A 21,611-nucleotide genomic window follows, 5' to 3' on the forward strand; every position below is an offset into this window, starting at 1 on the left:
GCAGGAGGAGGAACCCATAAAAGCTCAAACCCCAAAAATCTCAAGACAGGAATCTGGCTGTTTTGCTGCAGATTGGCCTGGCTGCCCACCTGAAACAGCAGCACCATAGAGACCAAGAAGAAATTGGGTTTTTGGGGGTGGGGGTGGGGGTAAGCTTTGGAGGCCAGGCTTTCAAGAATATTTGCCAAAGGGAGCTGGGCCTCTCAAAAGCTCTTCCCCAAGAAGAGATCGAAGTTATGCCCCGCCCTTTGCAAGCCAAAGAACTCTCAGAGCAGCGTACAAATCTCCTTTCCTTTCCCCACAATAGGCACGTGAGCTGGTAGGTGGGGCTGAGAAAGCTCTGACAGAAACTGCTCTTGAGAGGAACAGCTCTGCGAGAGCTGACCCAAGGCCATTCCAGCAGCTGCAAGTGGGGAATCAAAACCCAGATAAGAGGCTCCACACTTAACCACTACACCAAGCTGGCTCTCCTAAGGTGCTCCAGGACTCAGAGTCTTGCTGTTCATCGTTGCCTGCTCGTGGGATGCTGTACCCAGCTGTGCGCAATCCTCTCCGGGCCAGTGCAAGCAGCGTCAGGGGTGTGTGCTAAAAATATGACATTCGCTTGCTCCCCTCCCCCCCCCCCCGTTATTTTTAGTACAGCAGTACCAGCGTAGCAGGAGAGCCAGCTTGGTGTAGTGGTGAAATGTGCGGACTCTTATCTGGGAGAACCGGGTTTGATTCCCCCCTCCTCCACTTGCACCTGCTGGGATGGCTGTGGGCCAGCCATAGCTCTAATAGAGAGCCAGTTTGGTGTAGTGGTTAAGTGTGTGGACTCTTATCTGGGAGAACCGGGCTTGATTCTCCACTCCTCCACTTGCAGCTGCTGGAATGGCCTTGGGTAAATCATAGCTCTAATAGAGAGCCAGCTTGGTGTAGTGGTGAAATGTGCGGACTCTTATCTGGGAGAACCGGGTTTGATTCCCCCCTCCTCCGCTTGCACCTGCTGGGATGGCTATGGGTCAGCCATAGCTCTAATAGAGAGCCAGTTTGGTGTAGTGGTTAAGTGTGTGGACTCTTATCTGGGAGAACCGGGCTTGATTCTCCACTCCTCCACTTGCAGCTGCTGGAATGGCCTTGGGTCAGCCATAGCTCTAATAGAGAATCAGTTTGGTGTAGTGGTTAAGTGTGCGGACTCTTATCTGGGAGAACTGGTTTTGATTTCCCACTCCTCCACTTGCAGCTGCTGGAATGGCCCTGGGTCAGCCATAGCTCTGGCAGAGGTTGTCCTTGAAAGGGCAGCTGCTGTGAGAGCCCTCTCGGCCCCACCCACCTCACAGGGGGTCTGTTGTGGGGGGAGGAAGGGAAAGGAGATTGTGAGCTGTTCTGAGACTCTTCGGAGTGGAGGGCGGGATATAAATCCAATATCTTCATCTACCTCACAGGGTGTCTGTTGTGGGGGAGGAAGGAAAAGGAGATTGTGAGCCGCTCTGAGACTCTTCGGAGTGGAGGGCGGGATATAAATCCAATATCATCATCATCTGAGCATAAGGAGCTTCCAGTCCCAATGAACTGAGATAGGCTGAGTGAAAAGGGGCGTGTTCAGAGAGGCATCTTCAGGGGGATTGACTGATGCTCCCATGTCACCATTTTGCCCAGCAGCAGTTTCTTGGCTGCCCAAGCTGTGTGCCCAGCAGCTCTTTCTGCCTCTTGCATCAGACGCATGGCAGAGTTCCGCTTCTTTTTCTTTCCTCCTTCCCTCCCCTCACAAATTTGGCTGCCCCTGCTTTTGTTTACAAGCTGCAAGCGTGCCTGTATTCTTACATCAGCACAGCTAATGGAACTGGAAACCCAGATTGAAGTTGCAGCGCAGCTTCAACGGCCGCAAGCAAGTATAATTCTGCAACCTTTATTTTGAAAGGGAAAACAAGTTTCTAGCTCTCATTGATAAAAGCAGCCTCACAGTTGACACTGGCAGCTGTGAGGGAATCATAGAATCAGAGTTGGAAGGGACCTCTAGGGTCATCTAGCCCAACCCCCTGTACAATGCAGGAAACTCACAAACCCCTCCCCCTAAATTCACAGGATCTTCATTGCTGTCAGATGACTATCTAGCCTCTGCTAAAAACTTCCAAGGAAGGAGAGCCCACCACCTCCCGAGGAAGCCTGTTCCACTGAGGAACTGCTCTAACGGTCAGAAGGTTCTTCCTAATGTTGAGCCGGAAACTCTTTTGATTAATTGCAACCCATTGGTTCTGGTCCGACCTTCTGGGGCCACAGAAAACAATTCCACCCCATCCTCTATAGGACAGCCCTTCAAGTACTTGAAGATGGTGATCCTATCACCTCTCAACCGCCTCCTCTCCAGGCTAAACATGCCCAGCTCCTTCAACCTTTCTTCATAGAACTTGGTCTACAGACCCCTCACAATCTTTGTCACCCTCCTCTGGATCCCTTCCAGCTTGTCTATATTCTTCTTAAAATGTGGTGCCCAAAACTGAAAACAAGACTCCAGGTGAGGTCTTACCAGAGCAGAGTAAAGCGATACCAGCACTTCACGTGATCTGGATGCTAGACTTCTGTTGATACAGCCCAATGGAAGGTAGAGCAGTCTTCGGAACCTGGCTTCATCTGTCACGCTGACCCTCACCTTATTCAAGACAGCTGGGGCAGACCCAGTGGGGTGTCTCCAGCTATGTGCATTTTAATAACATGAAGAGCAGCCCTGCCGGACGGTTACCAAAGTTCCACAAGCTGCTGATTCCTCAACATGCATACTGTAAGAGCTCTGTTGGGAATCCTATTAAACGTCTCTCCAGCCCAGCATCCCAAACGAGCTAGGCAGATGCTCTCAGGTAATCCCACTCCCCCAAAGAATGATTGCCAGAACCTCCCCCCCCGCCCCGAGAGCTGTCTCGGCTCTCAAACAAAGATGGCTGAAGAACATAAGAAAAGCCATGTTGGGTCAGGCCAATGGCCCATCCAATCCAACCCTCTGTGTTGCACAGTGGGCAAAAAAAACAGGTGCCATCAGGAAGTCCATCAGTGGGGCCAGAACACTAGAAGCCTTCCCACTGTGACCCCTTCAAGCACCAAGAATACAGAGCATCCCTGCCCCAGACATAAGAACATAAGAGAAGCCATGTTGGATCAGGCCAATGGGCCATCCACTACAACACTCTGTGTCACACAGTAGCAAAAAAAACCAAGTGCCATCAGGAGGTCTATCAGTGGGGCCAGGACACTAGAAGCCCTCCCACTGTGCCCCCCAAGCACCAAGAATACAGAGCATCACTTGCCCCAGACAGAGATCTAACAGCCACTGGTGGACCTCTGCTCCATATGCTTATCCAATCCCCTCTTGAAGCTGGCTATGCTGGCAGCCGCCACCACCTCCCGTGGCAGTGAATTCCACATGTTAATCCCCCTTTGGGTGAAGAAGGACTTCCTTTTATCTGTTCTAACCCCACTGCTCAGCAATTTCGTTGAGTGCCCATGAGAAAGGGAGAAAAGTACTTTCTCTGCCTTCTCTATCCCATGCCGCCTCCTCCTCCCATTTCCACCCCCAAAGGAGCAGAAATTGGGGCTCTGGTAACTGAAAAGCCATTTTCTCCTTGCTCAGCTAAGAACACATATCTGAAAATACACAAAGGGAACAGCGCAGAGTGAAGAACTTTTTTAAGGGGCCAAAAGAAAAAGGCTATGTACCCCTTTGCTTGTCCACTTCCCTGCTCTAGATCATGTGCTCCCCATCATAAGCAGACAAACACACTGACACGTTCTGGTCAGGTGAGAGCCAGTTTGGTGTAGTGGTTAAGTGAGCGAACTCTTATCTGGGAGAACCGGGTTTGATTCCCCACTCCTCCACTTGCACCTGCTGGGATGGCCTTGGGTCAGCCATGGCTCTGGCAGTTGTCCTTGAAAGGTCAGCTGCTGTAAGAGCCCTCTCCAGCCCCACCCACTTCACAGGGTGTCTGTTGTGGGGGAGGAAGGGAAAGGAGATTGTGAGCAACTCTGAGACTCTTTGGAGTGGAGGGCAGGATATAAATCCAATATCTTCATCTACCTCACAGGGTGTCTGCTGTGGGGGAGGAACGTAAAGGAGATTGTGAGCTGCTCTGAGCCTCTTCAGATTGGAGGGCGGAATATAAATCCAATATCATCATCTTCTTCACTTGAGACGCCCTCTCACCTGGTAGCTGCTAGTACTCCTCCAAGTCCTCCCTACACTGGGTAATTTCTGTTTTAAAGAACAATTGAACATATGAACCTATGAAGCTGCCTTATACTGAATCAGACCCTCAGTCCATCTAAGTCAGTTCTGTCTACTCAGACTGGCAGCGGCTCTCAATGTTCCCAAGCTGAGGTTTTCCACGCCTATTTGCCTGGACCCTTTTTAGTTGGAGATGCCGGGGATCGAACCTGGGACCTTCTGCTTCTGAAACAGATGCTCTTCCCAAACTGAGCTACCATCCCTCAAAGTTCCCTTCATTCCTTATGAACATATGAAGCTGCCTTCTACTGAATCAGACCCTCAGTCCATCCAAGTCAGTCTTGTCTACTCAGACTGGCAGCGGCTCTCCAGGGTCTCAAGCTGAGGTTTTTCACGCCTATTTGCCTGGACCCTTTTGAGTTGGAGATGCCGGGGATCGAACCTGGGACTTTCTGCTTCCCAAACAGATGCTCTACCATTGAGCCACCGTCCCTTCTCCAAAGGTTGTTTAAAACCATCCAGAGCCCAAATATCAGCTTTAGTTTAGTCAAAAGGGACTAAACTAAGTCAACCTACACATTCTGAGAGGCGTGGGAAATACAAGAGAATGCCAGTGAGGCTAAACATTTGTGTTTACCTGCTCTCTGCAACGACCTAGAATGAATTTCAAAAGCAGTTAGAGCACAACAAGAATCCTTCCCCCCAATCGCTGATGAAAAGAGAATGTCGAAGGCTGGTGTGCAGTTCAAGTGAATATACTGTTTTATTGAGCAGCAGCATCAAATGCAGAAGAGTTGGGACTAGTAACTGGAAGTCCTAACGAACAACAGCTGTATTGGACAGGAGTAACTGTGCATCTATACAGAAGGGGGGGGCAGAGGCCGGGGAGAGGGATGGGTACCTGCCAGCCGGTCGCTACATGGTCAGCTCCTGCAAGGAAGAAGGGAGGGTCAGTCACAATTACAAGGGCAATTACAGATCGATCCTACATTTCACAGAGTCACAGAGCTGGAAGGGACCTCCAGGGTCATCTAGTCCATCCCCCTGCACAATGCAAGAAACAAACACCTTCCCCCTAAATTCACAGGATCAGCATTGCTGCAAGATAGCCATCTAGCCTCTGTTTAAAAACCTCCAAGGAAGAAGAGCCCACCACCTCCCAAGGAGGAAGCCTGTTCCACTGAGGAACTGCTCTAACGGTCAGGAAGTTCTTCCTAATGCTGAGCTGGAAACTCTTTTGATTTAATTTCAACCCATTGGTTCTGGTCCGACTTTCCACACCATCCTCTCGATGACAGCCCTTCAAGTCCTTGAAGATGGTGATCCTATCACCTCTCAGCCGCCTCCTCTCCAGGCTGAACATCCCCAGCTCCTTCAACCTTTCTTCATGGGACTTGGTCTCCAGACCCCTCACCATCTTTGTTGCATCCTTCTTAAAATGTGGTGCCCAAAACTGAACACAATACTCCAGATGAGGTCTTACTAGAGAAGAGTAAAATGCTACCCTGTAAAGCATCACTTCATATAATCTGAACACTAGACTTATCATAGAATCAGAGAGTTGGAAGGGACCTCTAGGGTCATTAGTCCAACCCCCTGCACAATGCAGGAAACTCACAAACACCTCCCCCTAAATTCACAGGATCTTCATTGCTGTCATCTAGCCTCTGTTTAAAAACCTCCAAGGAAGGACAGCCCACCACCTCCCGAGGAAGCCGCCCTTCTTTGTGGCTCTCAAAAGCCTGCAGCTCTCAAAACATTTGACATGTATTATATGTGGCTCTTATATTAAGCAAGTTTGGCCACCCGTGTCCTAGAACTTACAGTAGGGTGTGTGGCCTAATAGGCAAAGGAGTTCCTGTTTAAAAAAACAAACCCAGCTTATGCCCATTCTGGGTATGAAGAAGTTCCGAGCGAGAAATGTGCATTATCAGAGAAAGAAAATATAAACCACCACTTCAAGATGCAACCCAATGGCATCAAGGCACAGAGACCCTTCTGGGCCTTGACTGGTTGCCCGTAAGGACTTCCCACCAGAAGTCTAGAGGGGATCCCTTCGCCCACTGTCCCATAAAGCTCCCGGAGACTCTCAAAATGCCAGTGCCCGTGGGAACGACCAGCAAAACCTCACCTCCTCCTCCTTCAGACTCAGTGACTGGGGAACAGTGTGCTGCCTACCGCAAAGCGAAGCCTTCCTAGACACAAAAGACTCCGCAGCGGTCCAGTCCCCCAGCAAGAGGGGGCAGAGCAGAGAGAGGACTTGCTGGGCTCCAGAAGGTGGGTGGGGTGGCAGGGTGGGCAGGGAGACAAAAAATAAGCAGCACCCCCCCCCCAGCACGAGACTCACCATGATGGCGTTGACAATATCGTTGTTGTTGTGCCGAAGCGCCCGCACTGCTTTGGGCCGCGACACGTTTGCTTGGGCCATGACCAGCTCGATATCTCTCACCTCCAGACCTGTTTCGTCCACCTGACAAAAGAAGCAACGGGAAGTTGGCAGGGCACAGGGAATCCCACGGCCGTTCACAGGGCTCTCACAGGACTGTGGCTTTCTTCAACAAAAAGCCCAAATGCCGAGTCCCTGAATCCCAGAGGCAGGAGGCAACACCAGGCCTCAGCCTCTCTGCCCGGTTGTTGGCCCTCCAGAGGAACTGGTTGGCCACTGTGTGAGATGGCAGGCAGAACTAGATGGACCCTCACTGGTCTGATCCAGCAGGGCTCTTCTGAGGTTCTCCTCAGGGGAAGGCCTCAGCCTCTCTGCCCTGTTGTTGGCCTTCCAGAGGAACTGGCTGGCCACTGTGTGAGACAGGAGGCTGGACTAGATGGACACTCACTGGTCTGATCCAGCAGGGCTCTTCTGATGTTCTCAAGGGAAGGCCTTGGCCTCTCTGCCCTGTTGTTGGCCTTCCAGAGGAACTGGTTGGCCACTGTGACAGACAGGAGGCTGGACTAGATGGATCCTCACTGGTCTGATCCAGCAGGGCTCTTCTGATGTTCTCAGGGGAAGGCCTTGGCCTCTCTGCCCTGTTGTTGGCCTTCCAGAGGAACTGGTTGGCCACTGTGAGAGACAGGAGGCTGGACTAGATGGACCCTCACTGGTCTGATCCAGCAGGGCTCTTCTGAGGTTCTCCTTAGGGGAAGGCCTCAGCCTCTCTGCCGTTGTTGGCCTTCCAGAGGAACTTGCAGGCTGCTGTGTGAGACAGGAGGATGGACTAGATGGACCCTCATTGGTCTGATCCAGCAGGGCTCTTCTGAGGTTCTCCTCAGGGGAAGGCCTCAGCCTCTCTGCCCTGTTGTTGGCCTTTCAGAGGAACTGGCTGGCCACTGTGTGAGACGGGAGGCTGGACTAGATGGACCCTCACTGGTCTGATCCAGCAGGGCTCTTCTGATGTTCTTCTCAGGGGAAGGCCTCGCCCTCTCTGCCCTGTTGTTGTCCCTCCAGAGGAACTGGTTGGCCACTGTGTGAGACAGGAGGCAGAACTAGATGGACCCTCACTGGTCTGATCCAGCAGGGCACTTCTGATGCTCTTCTCAGGGGAAGGCCTCGGCCTCTCTGCTCTGTTGTTGGCCTTCCAGAGGAACTGGTTGGCCACTGTGAGAGACAGGAGGCTGGACTAGATGGACCCTCACTGGTCTGATCCAGCAGGGCTCTTCTGATGTTCTCAGGGGAAGGCCTTGGCCTCTCTGTCCTGTTGTTGGCCTTCCAGAGGAACTGGCTGGCCACTGTGTGAGACGGCAGGCAGAACTAGATGGACCCTCACTGGACTCATCCAGCAGGACTCCTCTGAGGTTCTCCTCAGGGGAAGGCCTCGGCCTCTCTGCCCTGTTGTTGGCCCTCCAGAGGAACTGGTTGGCTGCTATCTGAGACAGGAGGCTGGACTAGATGGACCCTCCCTGGTCTGATCCAGCAGGGGAAGGCCTCAGCCTCTTTGCCCTGTTGTTGACCCTCCAGAGGAACTGCTTGGCCACTGTGTGAGACAGGAGGCTGGACTAGATGGACTCTCCCTGGTCTGATCCAGCAGGGCACTTCTGAGGTTCTTCTCAGGGGAAGGCCTCGGCCTCTCTGCCCTGTTGTTGTCCCTCCAGAGGAACTGCTTGGCCACTGTGAGAGACAGGAGGCTGGACTAGATGGACCCTCACTGGTCTGATCCAGCAGGGCTCTTCTGAGGTTCTTCTCAGGGGAAGGCCTCGGACTCTGCCCTGCTGTTGGATCTCCAGAGGAGCTGGTTTTTGGTGGTGTGTGAGACAGGATGCTGGACTGGATGGACCCAGCTGGGTTCTTCTTCACATGGCACCAGGAATTTGGGGATCTCAAGAGCCACTTCCCCAAAGAGCTGTGGTTGTAGCCAGGCTGGCACCAAGAGTTGTGTTTCCCCACAAGATATGTTGATTAGGTTTGTTTCTGAGCTCACTGCGAGCTCTGAAATATCAGCTCCCCTGTAATTATCCCACCGGACCAAACAAACGGCTTTCCACCACTGCCAGAGTCATCCCTTCAGAGAAGACGAAGGCAGCAGATCACATGCTCTGGGAGTGTCCATGGCTCAATGATAGAGCAGAAGATCCCAGGTTCAATCCCCAGTGTCTCCAGCTAACAGAATCTGGCAGAAGGTGAAACAACCTCTGCCTGAGACTTGCCATTCTGAGTTTACAAGACTGACTTGGACCGACCAAAGGCCTGATTCAACCGGATATTAGCAATGACCAGTCCAGCTTTGCTTCTTTTAGGTGGTCAAGTCTGAAGTGGCCAGAGAAGAATACTGTTGGCGGAGCCACACTTTCGGACTGACTTGATATTTATTTGTTAAGAGCAAGCCGCTTTTGTACTGTTCACTGCACTGTGTCACACTGCTTGTTGTATTACTTGTTAGAAAGAATTTTCCTTGTTAGGGTGGGCCTTGTTATTTTACATATCGTTCTCTATTTCAGATGTCAAATACTTTAAAGTGTTGTTTGGGGAGGGACAGTGGCTCAGTGGTAGAGCATCTGCTTGGGAAGCAGAAGGTCCCAGGTTCAATCCCCGGCATCTCCAACTCAAAAGGGTCCAGGCAAGTAGGCATGAAAAACCTCAGCTTGAGACCCTAGAGAGCCATGAATGGGGCTGTGGCTCAGTGGTAGAGCATCTGCTTGGGAAGCAGAAGGTCCCAGGTTCCATCCCCGGCGTCTCCAACTAAAAAGGGTCCAGGCAAGTAGGTGTGAAAAACCTCAGCTTGAGACCCTGGAGAGCAGGGGAGGGACAGTGGCTCAGTGGTAGAGCATCTGCTTGGGAAGCAGAAGGTCCCAGGTTCAATCCCCGGCATCTCCAACTAAAAAGGCTCCAGGCAAATAGGCGTGGAAAACCTCAGCTAGAGACCCTGGAGAGCCGCTGCCAGTCTGAGTAGACAAGACTGACTTTGATGGACCGAGGGGGGTCTGGTTCAGTGGAAGGCAGCTTCATATGTTCATATGTTGTTAAGTATTCAAGTCTTTTGTTACCCTGGGGCTTTTCTTATCAATCACCAGTCCCGCTTTGGAGAGCCAGTTTGGTATCGTGGTGAAGTGTGTGGACTCTTATCTGGGAGAACTGGGTTTGATTCCCCACTCCTCCACTTGCAGCTGCTGGAATGGCCTTGGGTCAGCCATAGCTCTAATAGAGAGCCAGTTTGGTGTAGTGGTTAAGTGAGAGGACTCTTATCTGGGAGAACCGGGTTTGATTCCCCACTCCTCCACTTGCACCTGCTGGAATGGCCTTGGGTCAGCCATAGCTCTAATAGAGAGCCAGTTGGGTGTTGTGGTTAAGTGTGTGGACTCTTATCTGGGAAAACCGGGTTTGATTCCCCACTCCTCCACTTGCACCTGCTAGCATGGCATTGGGCCAGCCATAGCTCTGGCAGAGGTTGTCCTTGAAAGGGCAGCTGCTGTGAGAGCCCTCTCCAGCCCCACCCACCTCACAGGGTGTCTTTTGTGGGGGAGGAAGGGAAAGGAGATTGTGAGCCGCTCTGAGACTCTTCGGAGAGGAGGGCAGGATATAAATCCAATATCATCATCATCATCATCATCATCTTCTTGAAATGTATGGCCATGTAATTACCCCAGGTCTACTTTGCTTGCTGATTGCCTGATTCAACATAAGGCAGCGTGTGGATTCTCTTGTGGTATAAGCTGCCCACTGCTGCCAGTTTCTATAGCCCAGGGGTGGTCGACGGTAGCTCTCCAGATGTTTTTTGCCTACAACTCCCATCAGCCTCAGCCATTGGCCATGCTGCCTGGGGCTGATGGGAGTTGTAGGCAAAAAAAAAACATCTGAAGAGCTACCGTTGGCCACCACTGCTATAGCCCATCCAGGACAGCGAGATCTCAGCAAGAGACGGCTCTGTCACATAACTAAACTCACAGACATGGGAGGAGGTGGCTCCACCGTGCCTAGACAAGCCCCTGCTCTTCACACCTGCAGTTCAACCCCTTCTAAGCTCCTCAGCAGGTCTGGGACTGAGACTGTGCAAAGCTAGTCTGTGCAAGACCCTTGGGCTAGACAGAGGACTTTGCCCCAGGCAGCTCCCCAGGAGGAGGAGGCCTCTGGCCCCACGGCCAGGAGCCCTGAAAGCCCCGCCCCCGTCCCTTCCGCCGCAAGGCTTACCTCTTCCTCCTCCTCGCTCTCCTCCTTGATCGTCAAGGTGGGGGCTGTCTCGGTGATCAAAGGCGAGTGCTCCATGGGGACCTTGAACTTCTCGGCGGCCGCCTTGTGCACCTGCTGTGAGAGGTCCTCGATCTGCAAGAGCCAGACAGAGAAGAACGTGACGAGAGATCCAACACCTGACAAAGGTGGCTTAACCCATTTTTCTTACCTGGAAGGTTCCCTAGCGTGCCATGGAGCTGAGTCCCACCAGTTCTGGCCCCACTGGGTTTTGGACCCTGGGTGACACAAAGTGTTGGACTGGATGGGCCATTGGCCTGATCCAACATGACTTCTCTTATGTTCTTATGTGACACAGAGTGTTGGACTGGATGGGCCATTGGCCTGACCCAACAGGGCTTCTCTTATGCTATGTGACCCAGAGTGTTGGACTGGATGGGCCATTGGCCTGATGTAACATAGCTTCTCTTATGTTCTTCTATCTGGGGCAGGGATACTCTGTCTTCTTGGTGCCTGGGGGGCTAGAGTGGGAAGGCTTCTGGGGTTCTGGCCCTGCTGGTGGACCTCCCGATGGCCACTGGGTTTTGGCCACTGTGTGACCCAGAGTGTTGGACTGGATGGGCCATTGGCCTGATCCAGCATGGCTTCTCTTATGTTCCCTGTATTCTTGGTCCTTGGGGGGCACAGTAAGAGGGCTTCTGGAGTTCTAGCCCTGCTAGTCGACCTCCTGATGGCTCCTGGGTTTTGGCCACTGTGTGACCCAGAGTGTTGGACTGGATGAGCCACTGGCCTGATCCAACATGGCTTCTCTTATGTTCTTATGTGACACAGAGTGTTGGACTGGATGGGCCATTGGCCAGATCCAACATGGCTTCTCTTATGTTCTTATGTGACACAGAGTGTTGGACTGGATGGGCCACTGGCCTGATCCAACATGGCTTCTCTTATGTTCTTCTGTGACACAGAGTGTTGGACTGGATGGGCCATTGGCCAGATCCAACATGGCTTCTCTTATGTTCTTATGTGACACAGAGTGTTGGACTGGATGGGCCTTTGGCCAGATCCAACAGGGCTTCTCTTATGTTCTTATGTGACACAGAGTGTTGGACTGGATGGGCCATTGGCCAGATCCAACAGGGCTTCTCTTATGTTCTTATGTGACACAGAGTGTTGGATTGGATGGGCCACTGGCCTGATCCAACAGGGCTTCTCTTATGTTCTTCTGTGACACAGAGTGTTGGACTGGATGGGCCACTGGCCTGATCTAACATGGCTTCTTTTATGTTCTTATGTCTGGGGCAGGGATGCTCTGTCTTCTTGGTGCTTGGGGGCGAGAGTGGGAAGGCTTCTGGAGTTCTGGCCCTGCTGGTGGGCCTCCTGATGGCTCCTGGGTTTTGGCCACTGTGTGACACAGAGTGTTGGGCTGCAGGACTACAGGTCTGATCCAGCAGGGGTTTTCTTATGTTCACTGGCAGAGTCTTTGAGGGGCCTCTCAGTTGAGCCAGCCAAATGGTGGTGTGGGAGGAGGCCACAGAGGAACTTCTGCCCATATTCGGGGGCCAGAGCCAACAGCCATTCTATCGGTGTCCCAGTCTACCCAACAGAGGTGTCCCAAATCCTCACACAGACTCCTGAAGTCCTACATGGCTTGGGACCAGGGTATCTGAGCAACCGTGCCACTGTGTGACACAGAGTCTTGGACTGGATGGGCCATTGGCCTGATCCAACAGGGCTTCTCTTATGTGACACAGAGTGTTGGACTGGAGGGGCCACTGGCCTGATCCAACATGGCTTCTCTTATGTTCTTATGTGACACAGAGTGTTGGACTGGATGGGCCATTGGCCTGATCCAACATGCCTTCTCTTATGTTCTTATGTCTCCTCCTATACATTCCTGCCCAGGAACCAAGGTCACAGAGACAAGCCCCTCGTCAGTCCCATCAAATCAAAGAAGTTCATGGAGACAAAATTGAATTAAAATCTGCAGAAGACTTAAATAATAAGTATGACTGGTTTCAAATGCAACAAATTAAAAGCTTGATGGAAAATGATATTAAATCGGATGGAATTAGACGTGAGCAAACAGAATTGGAAAGGGTCCTGCTTGGAGATAATGAAAAATTAATATCGAAAGTATATAAAGTATTATTGAAATGGTCTACAGAAGAAGAAGCAATAAAGTCTCAAGTGGTTAAATGGGCAATCAATGTGAATAGAGAAATACAAATGGATACGTGGGAGCACCTTTGGAAGAATTCGATGAAGATTTCAACCTAAGAGTATTAAGGAGAACTGTTTTAAGATGATGTATAGGTGGAATATGACTCTGAAAAAGCTGGCTAGGATGAGTAAAAAGATGTCGGATAGATGTTGGAAATGTAGAAAACACGAAGGTTCTTTCTTTCACATGTGGTGGACTTGTGAAAAAGCGAAAGAGTTTTGGAAGATGATACAACAAGAAATCTCCAAAATTTTGGGTTATGACTTTAAGAAAACTGCAGAGACTTTTTGGCTTGGATTACAATTAGAAAAATTTCCAAAGGAAGACAGGAGTTTAATTTGGTATTTGCTCTCAGCTGCTAGGACATTGTATGCGCAGCTGTGGAAACAGGGAAAAATACCAGAGAAATGGGATTGGATTGTGAAAGTTTTATCTTGGAGTGAGATGGACAAATTAACTGAAACTTTAAGAGACTATGATTTAGATATATTCAAAAAGGAGCGGAAGAAATTTAAAGGATATATGGAGAAAGAGTGGAATGTAAAAAGACATTGGACAATTTTTTAGTATTAATGAAAAAAGAAAAGTATTGAACTTTGATTGGTTAGTGGTACCTTATAATTGAATTTAAATTTATAACTTCAGGGAAGTCAAATATTGGAGGGAGGGGGGTTGAAATATCATATGGGTTAGTATAGAAAAGAGACAATTAAATATTGTAACCATATGTTATTAATAAATTGTTAAAACGTAAATCAAAGAAGCTCATCTGGTGGGTGCACGAGAGAGGGCCTTTTTGGTGACAGCCCCACGATTAGGGAACAACCTCCCCAAGGAGGTGTGCCTGGCCCTCCTGATTATTAGGAGGCAGCTGAAGGCTGTTTTTATTTAGGATTGCATTTGATTAAATCTCCACTGGGATATAAAGGTATTAAATAAAGACAAACGAAGATGGGCATTCTCATCTCATTGCCTCCTGATTTTTGACTATGGCATTTGAGGGAAGCATCTAACTGTGAAGGAGCCCGATCCACCATTACAAGGAGCACACAAAGAGCCTTTTTTGATTTGGTGCAAGAGACAGACATGGTTCCCCATCACTACTGGCCCGAATTTGCTGCAGAATAAGAGCTGCTTTGTTAAGAACAGCCCAGAGAGACCTCGTTTTTGAAGCAGCCTCTGTCCTGGACTAGCCGCTGAGGGAGAAGAAGCTGTCCCCCACCCCCTACTCTGCACACCAAGAGTCAAGGACCTTGCCCATGAAGCCGAACTCATCCCTCCACCCCCCACCCTGCCCCACTCACCTTGGCCTCCCCAAAGACGATGTAGATATCGGAAGCGGGGCTCTTGAAGACGTCCGGCTTGGTGATCACAAACAAGATGTTCTTGGACTTCCGGATCGTGATCCTGGTAACGCCGTGGATTTGCCGCAGCCCCAGCTTGGACATGGCCTGGGGGAAGGAGAGGAGACACTGGCCCGTTACAATCCGTTTGAACAGGAGAGGTGTAGCTCAGGACCCCAGGTGTGGGGGGAGCTGTGCCCAAAGAAGAGGGCAACAGCTGAGCTCTCCGTGGGAGGGAGCGCCCCAGGCTCGGCTGGCAGGGCCAGCAATCTGCCTTCTACTGCATCACACCCGCCTTGATCTTTCAAGATCAGTCTTGTGTGCTCAGACTGGCAGTGGCTCTCCAGGGTTTCAGGCAGAGAAAGGTCTTCCCCATCAGCTCCTGCCTGGCCCTTTGCACTGAAGGTGCGGGTAGATCAAGATGGGGAGCCCTGCTCGTCTGTCTGGAGCAGCAGAAAAGAGCCAGAGTCCAGGAACACCTTAAAAAAAGCCAATTTGGTGTAGTGGTTAAGTGTGTGGACTCTTATCTGGGAGAACCGGGTTTAATTCCCCACTCCTCCACTTGCACCAGCTGGAATGGCCTTGGGTCAGCCATAGCTCTAATAGAGAGCCAGTTAGGTGTAGAGGTTAAGTGTGCGGACTCTTATCTGGGAGAACTGGGTTTGATTCCCCACTCCTCCACTTGCACCTGCTGGAATGGCCTTGGGTCAGCCATAGCTCTAATAGAGAGCCAGTTGGGTGTAGTGGTTAAGTGTGTGGACTCTTATCTGGGAGAACCAGGTTTGATTCCCCGCTCCTTCACTTTCAGCTGCTGGAATGGCCTTGGGTTAGCCAGAGCTCTCACACAGCTGTCCTTGAAAGGGCAGCTTCTGGGAGAGCTCTCTCAGCCCCACCCACCTCACAGGGTGTCTGTTGTGGGGAAGAAGAGGAAGATAAAGGAGATTGTGAGCCGCTCTGAGGCTCTTTGGAGTGGAGGGCAAGATAGAAATCCAAGAGCATCCAATATCATCATAAAGGCTAACCACACTGGTAGGAGGGAAGGAGCTTGCGTGAGTCACTTTAGTCACTTCTTCAGATGCTGGGAACTGAACCGGAGGCCTCCTGCATGCCAAGCAGAGGCTCTGCCACTGAGTCATGGTGCCCTCCCAGAAGAGGACCACTGCAGATTTATACCCCACCCTTCTCTCAGAATCAGAGTCTCAGAGAGGCTTACAATCTCCTTTATCGCCTTTCCCCACAACAGACACCCTGTAAGGTGGGTGGGGCTGAGACGGCTCTCCCAGCAGCTGCCCTTTCAAGAACAGCCTCTGCCAGAACTCTGGCTGACCCAAGGCCATTCCAGCAGGTGCAAGGGGAGGAGTGGGGAATCAAATGCGGTTCTCCCAGATAAGAGTCCGCGCACTTAACCACTACACCCAACTGGCTCTCTATTAGAGCTATGGCTGCCCCAAGGCCATTCCAGCAGGTGCAAGTGGAGGCGTGGGGAATCAAACCCGGTTCTCCCAGATAAGAGTCTGCACAGTTAACCACTACACCAAACTGGCTCTTTTCCTTCCCCACTACAAACACCCTGTGAGGTGGGTGCAGCTGAGAGAGCTCTCCAGAAGCTGCCCTTTCAATGACAGTCTCAGAGCAGCTCACAATCTCCTTTCCCTTCCTCCCCCAGAACAGACACCCTGTGAGGCAAGAGGGGCTGAGAGAGCTCTCCCAGGAGCTGCCCTTTCAAGGACAGAGTCTCAGAGGGGCTCACAATCTCCTTTCCCTTCCTCCCCCACAACAAACACCCTGTGAGGTGGGTGGGGCTGGAGAGGGCTCTCCCAGAAGCTCCCCTTTCAAGGACAGAGACTCAGAGCGGCCTACAATTTCCTTTACTTTCCTCTCCCACAACAGACACCTTGTGTGGGGCTGGAGAGGGCTCTCACAGCAGCTGCCCTTTCAAGGACAACTCCTATTAGAGCTGGTTGACCCAAGGCCATTCCAGCAGGTGCAAGTGGAGGAGTGGGGAATCAAACCCGGTTCTCCCAGATAAGAGTCCACACACTTAACCACTACACCAAACTGGCTGTAACTCAGGTGAGCCCAGGAAGCTGCCTTCTTCTGGACCGGACCATCAGTCTATCAAGGTCAGGGCTGTCTATTCCAGGGTCCCTGTTGTAGTGTCCGAGGGCCTCGTGGCCCCTGCCGACACCTTTCCCATCAAGTGTTCAGAGGAAGTGGGCGGGGCCAGGTGGAGCTCTTGCCAAGCGGGGCTTCTGATTGGCGTGCGGATATTTTTTTGGCTGCTTCGGCGGCAGTTGCTGCCACACCACAGAGACCTTCGCTGTGTGCCTGAAAATAAGCAGTGGGAGCCATGTTGCGGCTCGTTCTGCCTCCAGTGGCAGAAATTTTGTGGTTGTGCCCTCCATGCTGGGTCAGAATTCCACAGGCGCCTGCAGGCTCATAGAGCTGGCACCCCCTGACCAGGAACAGCTCTCCCAGATCTCAAGCAGTGTTCCCTCTAGCTCACAGGTCTCTGGCCCATTTACTTCCAGCAGTAAGAACATAAGAGAAGCCACGTTGGATCAGGCCAATGGCCCATCCAGTCCAACACTGTGTCACACAGTGGCCAAAATACACACACACACACTGTGGCTAATAGGCACTAATGGACCTCTGCTCCATATTTTTATCCAATCCCCTCTTGAAGCTGGCTATGCTTGTGGCCGCCACCACCTCCTGTGGCAGTGAATTCCACAGGAAAGCCAGTTTGGTGTAGTGGTTAAGTGTGCACACTCTTATCTGGGAAAACCGGGTATGATTCCCCACTCCTCCACTTGCACCTGCTAGCATGGTCTTGGGTCAGCCGTAGCTCTGGCAGAGGTGGTCCTTGCAAGGGCAACTGCTGTGAAAGCCCTCTCCAGCCCCACCCACCTCACAGGGTGTCTGTTGTAGGGGAGGAAGGGAAAGGAGATTGTGAGCCCCTCTGAGACTCTTCGGAGTTGGGGGGGGATATAAGTCCAGTATTTTCATCTACCTCACAGGGGGTCTGTTGTGGGGGGGGAAGGGAAAGGAGATTGTGAGCCCCTCTGAGACTCTTCGGAGTGGAGGACGGGATATAAATCCAGTATTTTCATCTACCTCACAGGGGGTCTGTTGTGTGGGGGGGGGGAAGGTAAAGGAGATTGTGAGCTGCTCTCTCTTCGGAGTGGAGGGCGGGATATAAATCCAGTATCTTCTTCTTCTTCAAATCACCCTAAGGGTGAAGAAGTTCTTCCTTTTATCTGTTTTAACCTGACTGCTCAGAAATTTCATTGTTCTCTCTCGCTAGCTCACAGATTTTTAGCCTCCAGCTCACACATTTTCGTCTTATCTCAGGAAGGATGGCCCCAGAGCAAACAAATGTATGCAGCAGCTCACAACTTTTAATGCCAGTCGTAGCTCACAGAATAGAATTTTTGCTCACAAGACTCTGCAGGTTTTTCACATCTCCTCTGAGGCTTTTAACTGGAGTCACTGTCGGGTATTGAACCCGGGACCTCCTGCATGCCAAGCAGAGGCTCTGCCACTGAGCCACGGCCCTGATCAGGTCCTTCAGGAGCAACGCATCTCAAGAGCAGGATATTTTCGTCAACAGAAGGGAAGGTCCTGCTGTTCTCAGGCTGTAGGATCAGATGACGAGGCAGGGCTGAATTTGTCGACAGTCAAGTTTAAGTGGTCCTAGGAAGACCCCCCCACACACACACCACAGACTGCTTAGCAACCCAGGCCTGTGAAGTGCATTCATAGCCCCCCCCCCCAGTTGTCTCCAAGGGTCTCCACTTCAGCTGCCCTGTTCCTGCATCCAGCTACGCCTCCATTAACACAGCAGGAGACCAATGGGCAAGACAACCAGCTCTGGGCTGTTGGGAGGGACGGTGGCTCAGTGGTAGAGAATCTGCTTGGTAAGCAGAAGGTCCCAGGTTCAATCCCCGGCATCTCAAACTAAAAAGGGTCCAGGCAAGTAGGCGTGAAAAACCTCAGCCTGAGACCCTGGAGATCGGCTGCCAGTCTGAGTAGACAAGACTGACTTTGATGGACCGAGGGTCTGATTCAGTAGAAGGCAGCTTCATAGGTTCATATGATCACAAGGAATGAAGGGAACTTTAAGGGAGGGATGATAGCTCAGTGTTAGAGCATCTGCTTGGTAAGCAGAAGGTCCCAGGTTCAATCCCTGGCATCTCCACCTAAAAAGAGTCCAGGCAAGTAGGCGTGAAAAACCTCAGCTTGGGATCCTTGAGAGCCGCTGCCAGTCAGAGGAGACAAAACTGACTTGGATGGACTGAGGGTCTGATTCAGTAGAAGGCATCTTCATATGTTCATATGTAAGGGAGGGATGGTGGCTCAGGGTTAGAGCATCTGCTTGGGAAGCAGAAGGTCCCAGGTTCAATCCCCGGCATCTCCAACTAAAAAGGGTCTAGGCAAATAGGCATGAAAAACCTCAGCTGGAGACCCTGGAGAACCGCTGCCAGTCTGAGTAGACAAGACTGACTTAGATGGACCGAGGGTCTGATTCAGTAGAAGGCAGCTTCATATGTTCATATGATAAGAAAGGGACGGTGGCTCAGTGGCAGAGCATCTGCTTGGTAAGCAGAAGGTCCCAGGTTCAATCCCCGGCATCTCCAACTCAAAAGGGTCCAGACAAACCGGCATGAAAAACCTCAGCTTGAGACCCTGGAGAGCCACTTCCAGTCTGAGTAGACAAGACTGACTTGGATGGACTGATTCAGTATAAGGCAGCTTCGTATGTTCATATGTTCTCAAGGAATGAAGGCAACTTTAAGGGAGGGATGGTAGCTCAGTGGTAGAGCATCTGCTTGATAAGCAGAAGGTCCCAGGTTCAATCCCCGGCATCTCCAGCTAAAAAAGCTCCAGGCAAATAGGCGTGAAAAACCTCAGCTGGAGACCCTGGAGAGCCACTGCCAGTCTGAGTAGACAAGACTGACTTTGATGGACCAAAGAGGGTCTGATTCAATAGAAGGCAGCTTCATAGGTTCAGGCAGCATTACAGGGAGCTGGCAGCTAGAACCCCACCCTCGGCCCTCTTTAGCCTAACAAGCTTGCACGGGGAGGAGGGATACAACTGCAGCCACTCGCACACCAGGGGAGACAGACAGGGCAGAGTGCCAGCCTCTAATGGAAAGGGGGAAGCTGGTTTGCATTTCCCCCCTGCCCCCATGGGATGCAGGGTCTGAGCAGCCAAACTATCAGACTCGGCAAGGGGAGGGGGAGGAGACAGAGACGGTCTTCCCCTTGAAATAGAGTGGGCGAATTATTGGCTGCTGGAGGGGAAACAACGCAGGAGGATCAGCCGGCTGTGAAGCACAGAAGTGCTTTCCTGGAACTTTGGGTGCTGGTAAAAGGCTTCTGCTCTGCTTCAGTCAATAGTCTGAAAGTCGCAGACACATGAAGCTGCCTTATACCGAATCAGGACGCCCGCCTTGCCTCCTCTACTCCTCTGTGGGCAGCAGATCTCCAGGGTCAGAAGCAGAGGTTTTCCCCATCACCTCCTGCCTGGTCCTGTTAACTGGAGATGCTGCTGGGGATTGAACCAGGGACCTTCTGCATGCCAAGCAGGGGCTCTGCCACTGAGCCATGGCCCCTCCCTTTGGGAAGGACCCTCTGGGGTTCAGGGCTGACCTGCCCAGGAGTATGCAGTGCTCCTTTCTCCTACCCTGCCACATCTGAAGCAGATGATGACTGTAGATTTATACCCATCCTTCTCTATGAATCAGTCTCAGAGCGGCTCACAATCTCCTATATCTTCTCGCCCCACAACAGACACCCTGGGAAGTGGGTGGGGCTGAGAGGGCTCTCCCAGCAGCTGCCCTTTCAAGGACAACTCCTGCCAGAGCTATGGCTGACTCAAGGCCATTCCAGGAGTTGCAAGTGGGGGAGTGGGGAATCAAACCCGGTTCTCCCAGATAAGAGTCCGCACACTTCACCACTAGAAGAAGACGGCTGCAGATTTATACCAGCCCTTCTCTCTGAATCAGAGTCTCAGAGCGGCTCACAATCTCCTATATCTTCTCCCTCCACAACAGACACCCTGTGAGGTGGGTGGGGCTGAGAAGGCCCTCACAGCAGCTGCCCTTTCAAGGACAACCTCTGCCAGAGCTATGGCTGACCCGAGGCCATTCCAGCAGCTGCAAGTGGAGGAGTCAGGAATCAAACCCGGTTCTCCCAGATAAGAGAGCTCTGGCTGACCCAAGGCCATTCCAGCAGCTGCAAGTGGAGGAGTGGGGAATCAAACCCTGTTCTCCCAGATAAGAGTACACGCACTTAACCACTACACCCAACTGGCTCTCTATTAGAGCTATGGCTGACCCAAACTGGCTCTCCAGGAACTGTGAAGTAGAGGGAAAGGAGTGGTACACTGGTCAAGGATTAATCAAGAAATGTAGTAAATAGGGGATACCAGAAAGCAAACACTGGTTTCTTTAGATGCAATCCCAGAGACTTAAAAAGAAGAAGAATTGCAGATTTATACCCCACCCTTCTCTCTGAATCTGAGACTCAGAGCGGCTTACCATCTCCAATATCTTCTCCCCCCACAACAGACACCCTGTGAGGTGGGTGGGGCTGAGAGAGCTCTCACAGAAGCTGCCCTTTCAAGGACAGCCACTGCCAGAGCTATGGCTGATCCAAGGCCATTCCAGCAGGTGCCAGTGGAGGAGTGGGAAATCAAACCCAGTTCTCCCAGACAACAGTCCATGCACTTAACCACTACACCCAACTGGCTCTCTATTTGAGCTATGGCTGACCCAAAGCCATTCCAGCAGCTGCAAGTGGAGGAGTGGGGAATCAAACCTGGTTTTCCCAGATAATCAAACCCGGTTCTCTCCTGGCTGGCCTATAACTAACCGGCATAGGCAATTGAGTGTAGTTCTATTAGATTTCTGCTATGTTTTAATGTTTTTAACTGCGTAAAATGTTTAGTTTTAACTGTCTAAAATGCTTAATTTAATATTTTAATGTTAGAATTTATGTGTTGTGAGCCGCCCTGAGCCACCTTCGTGGGAAGGGCGGGATATAAATCAATCAATCAATAAGAGTCCACCCACTTAACCACCACACCAAACTGACAAAGCCCTTCTCAAGGTTTTTGGGGACCGACACACACACACGCAAGGATGACTTAACTCTACAGGTCACACTGGAGGAGCAGGGCTTTGCCATTTACTTCCAGCAGGCAAGGCTCTCGGAGAATATTGGCCTCACTACCAT

The 21,611-nt window shown here is 51.4% G+C and overlaps 1 protein-coding gene across 1 annotated transcript in view; it reads right to left on the reverse strand.

The window, feature by feature from the left end:
• Positions 1-4,931: 4,931 nt before the first annotated feature.
• Positions 4,932-21,611, reverse strand: part of LOC132578308 (NAC-alpha domain-containing protein 1-like) — a 73,496-nt gene continuing 56,816 nt past the window's right edge. The window contains exons 6-9 of the mRNA XM_060248247.1: positions 14,331-14,477; positions 10,809-10,940; positions 6,540-6,662; positions 4,932-5,122 (exon numbers count right to left, since the gene is read on the reverse strand). Of these exons, the coding sequence (XP_060104230.1) occupies positions 5,108-5,122; positions 6,540-6,662; positions 10,809-10,940; positions 14,331-14,477 (417 nt within the window). The 3' untranslated portion in view covers positions 4,932-5,107. The remainder of the gene's footprint in view (positions 5,123-6,539; positions 6,663-10,808; positions 10,941-14,330; positions 14,478-21,611) is intronic.

This window comes from Heteronotia binoei, chromosome 10 (genome assembly GCF_032191835.1).
Source record: "Heteronotia binoei isolate CCM8104 ecotype False Entrance Well chromosome 10, APGP_CSIRO_Hbin_v1, whole genome shotgun sequence".
Classification (NCBI taxonomy): Eukaryota; Metazoa; Chordata; class Lepidosauria; order Squamata; family Gekkonidae; genus Heteronotia; species Heteronotia binoei.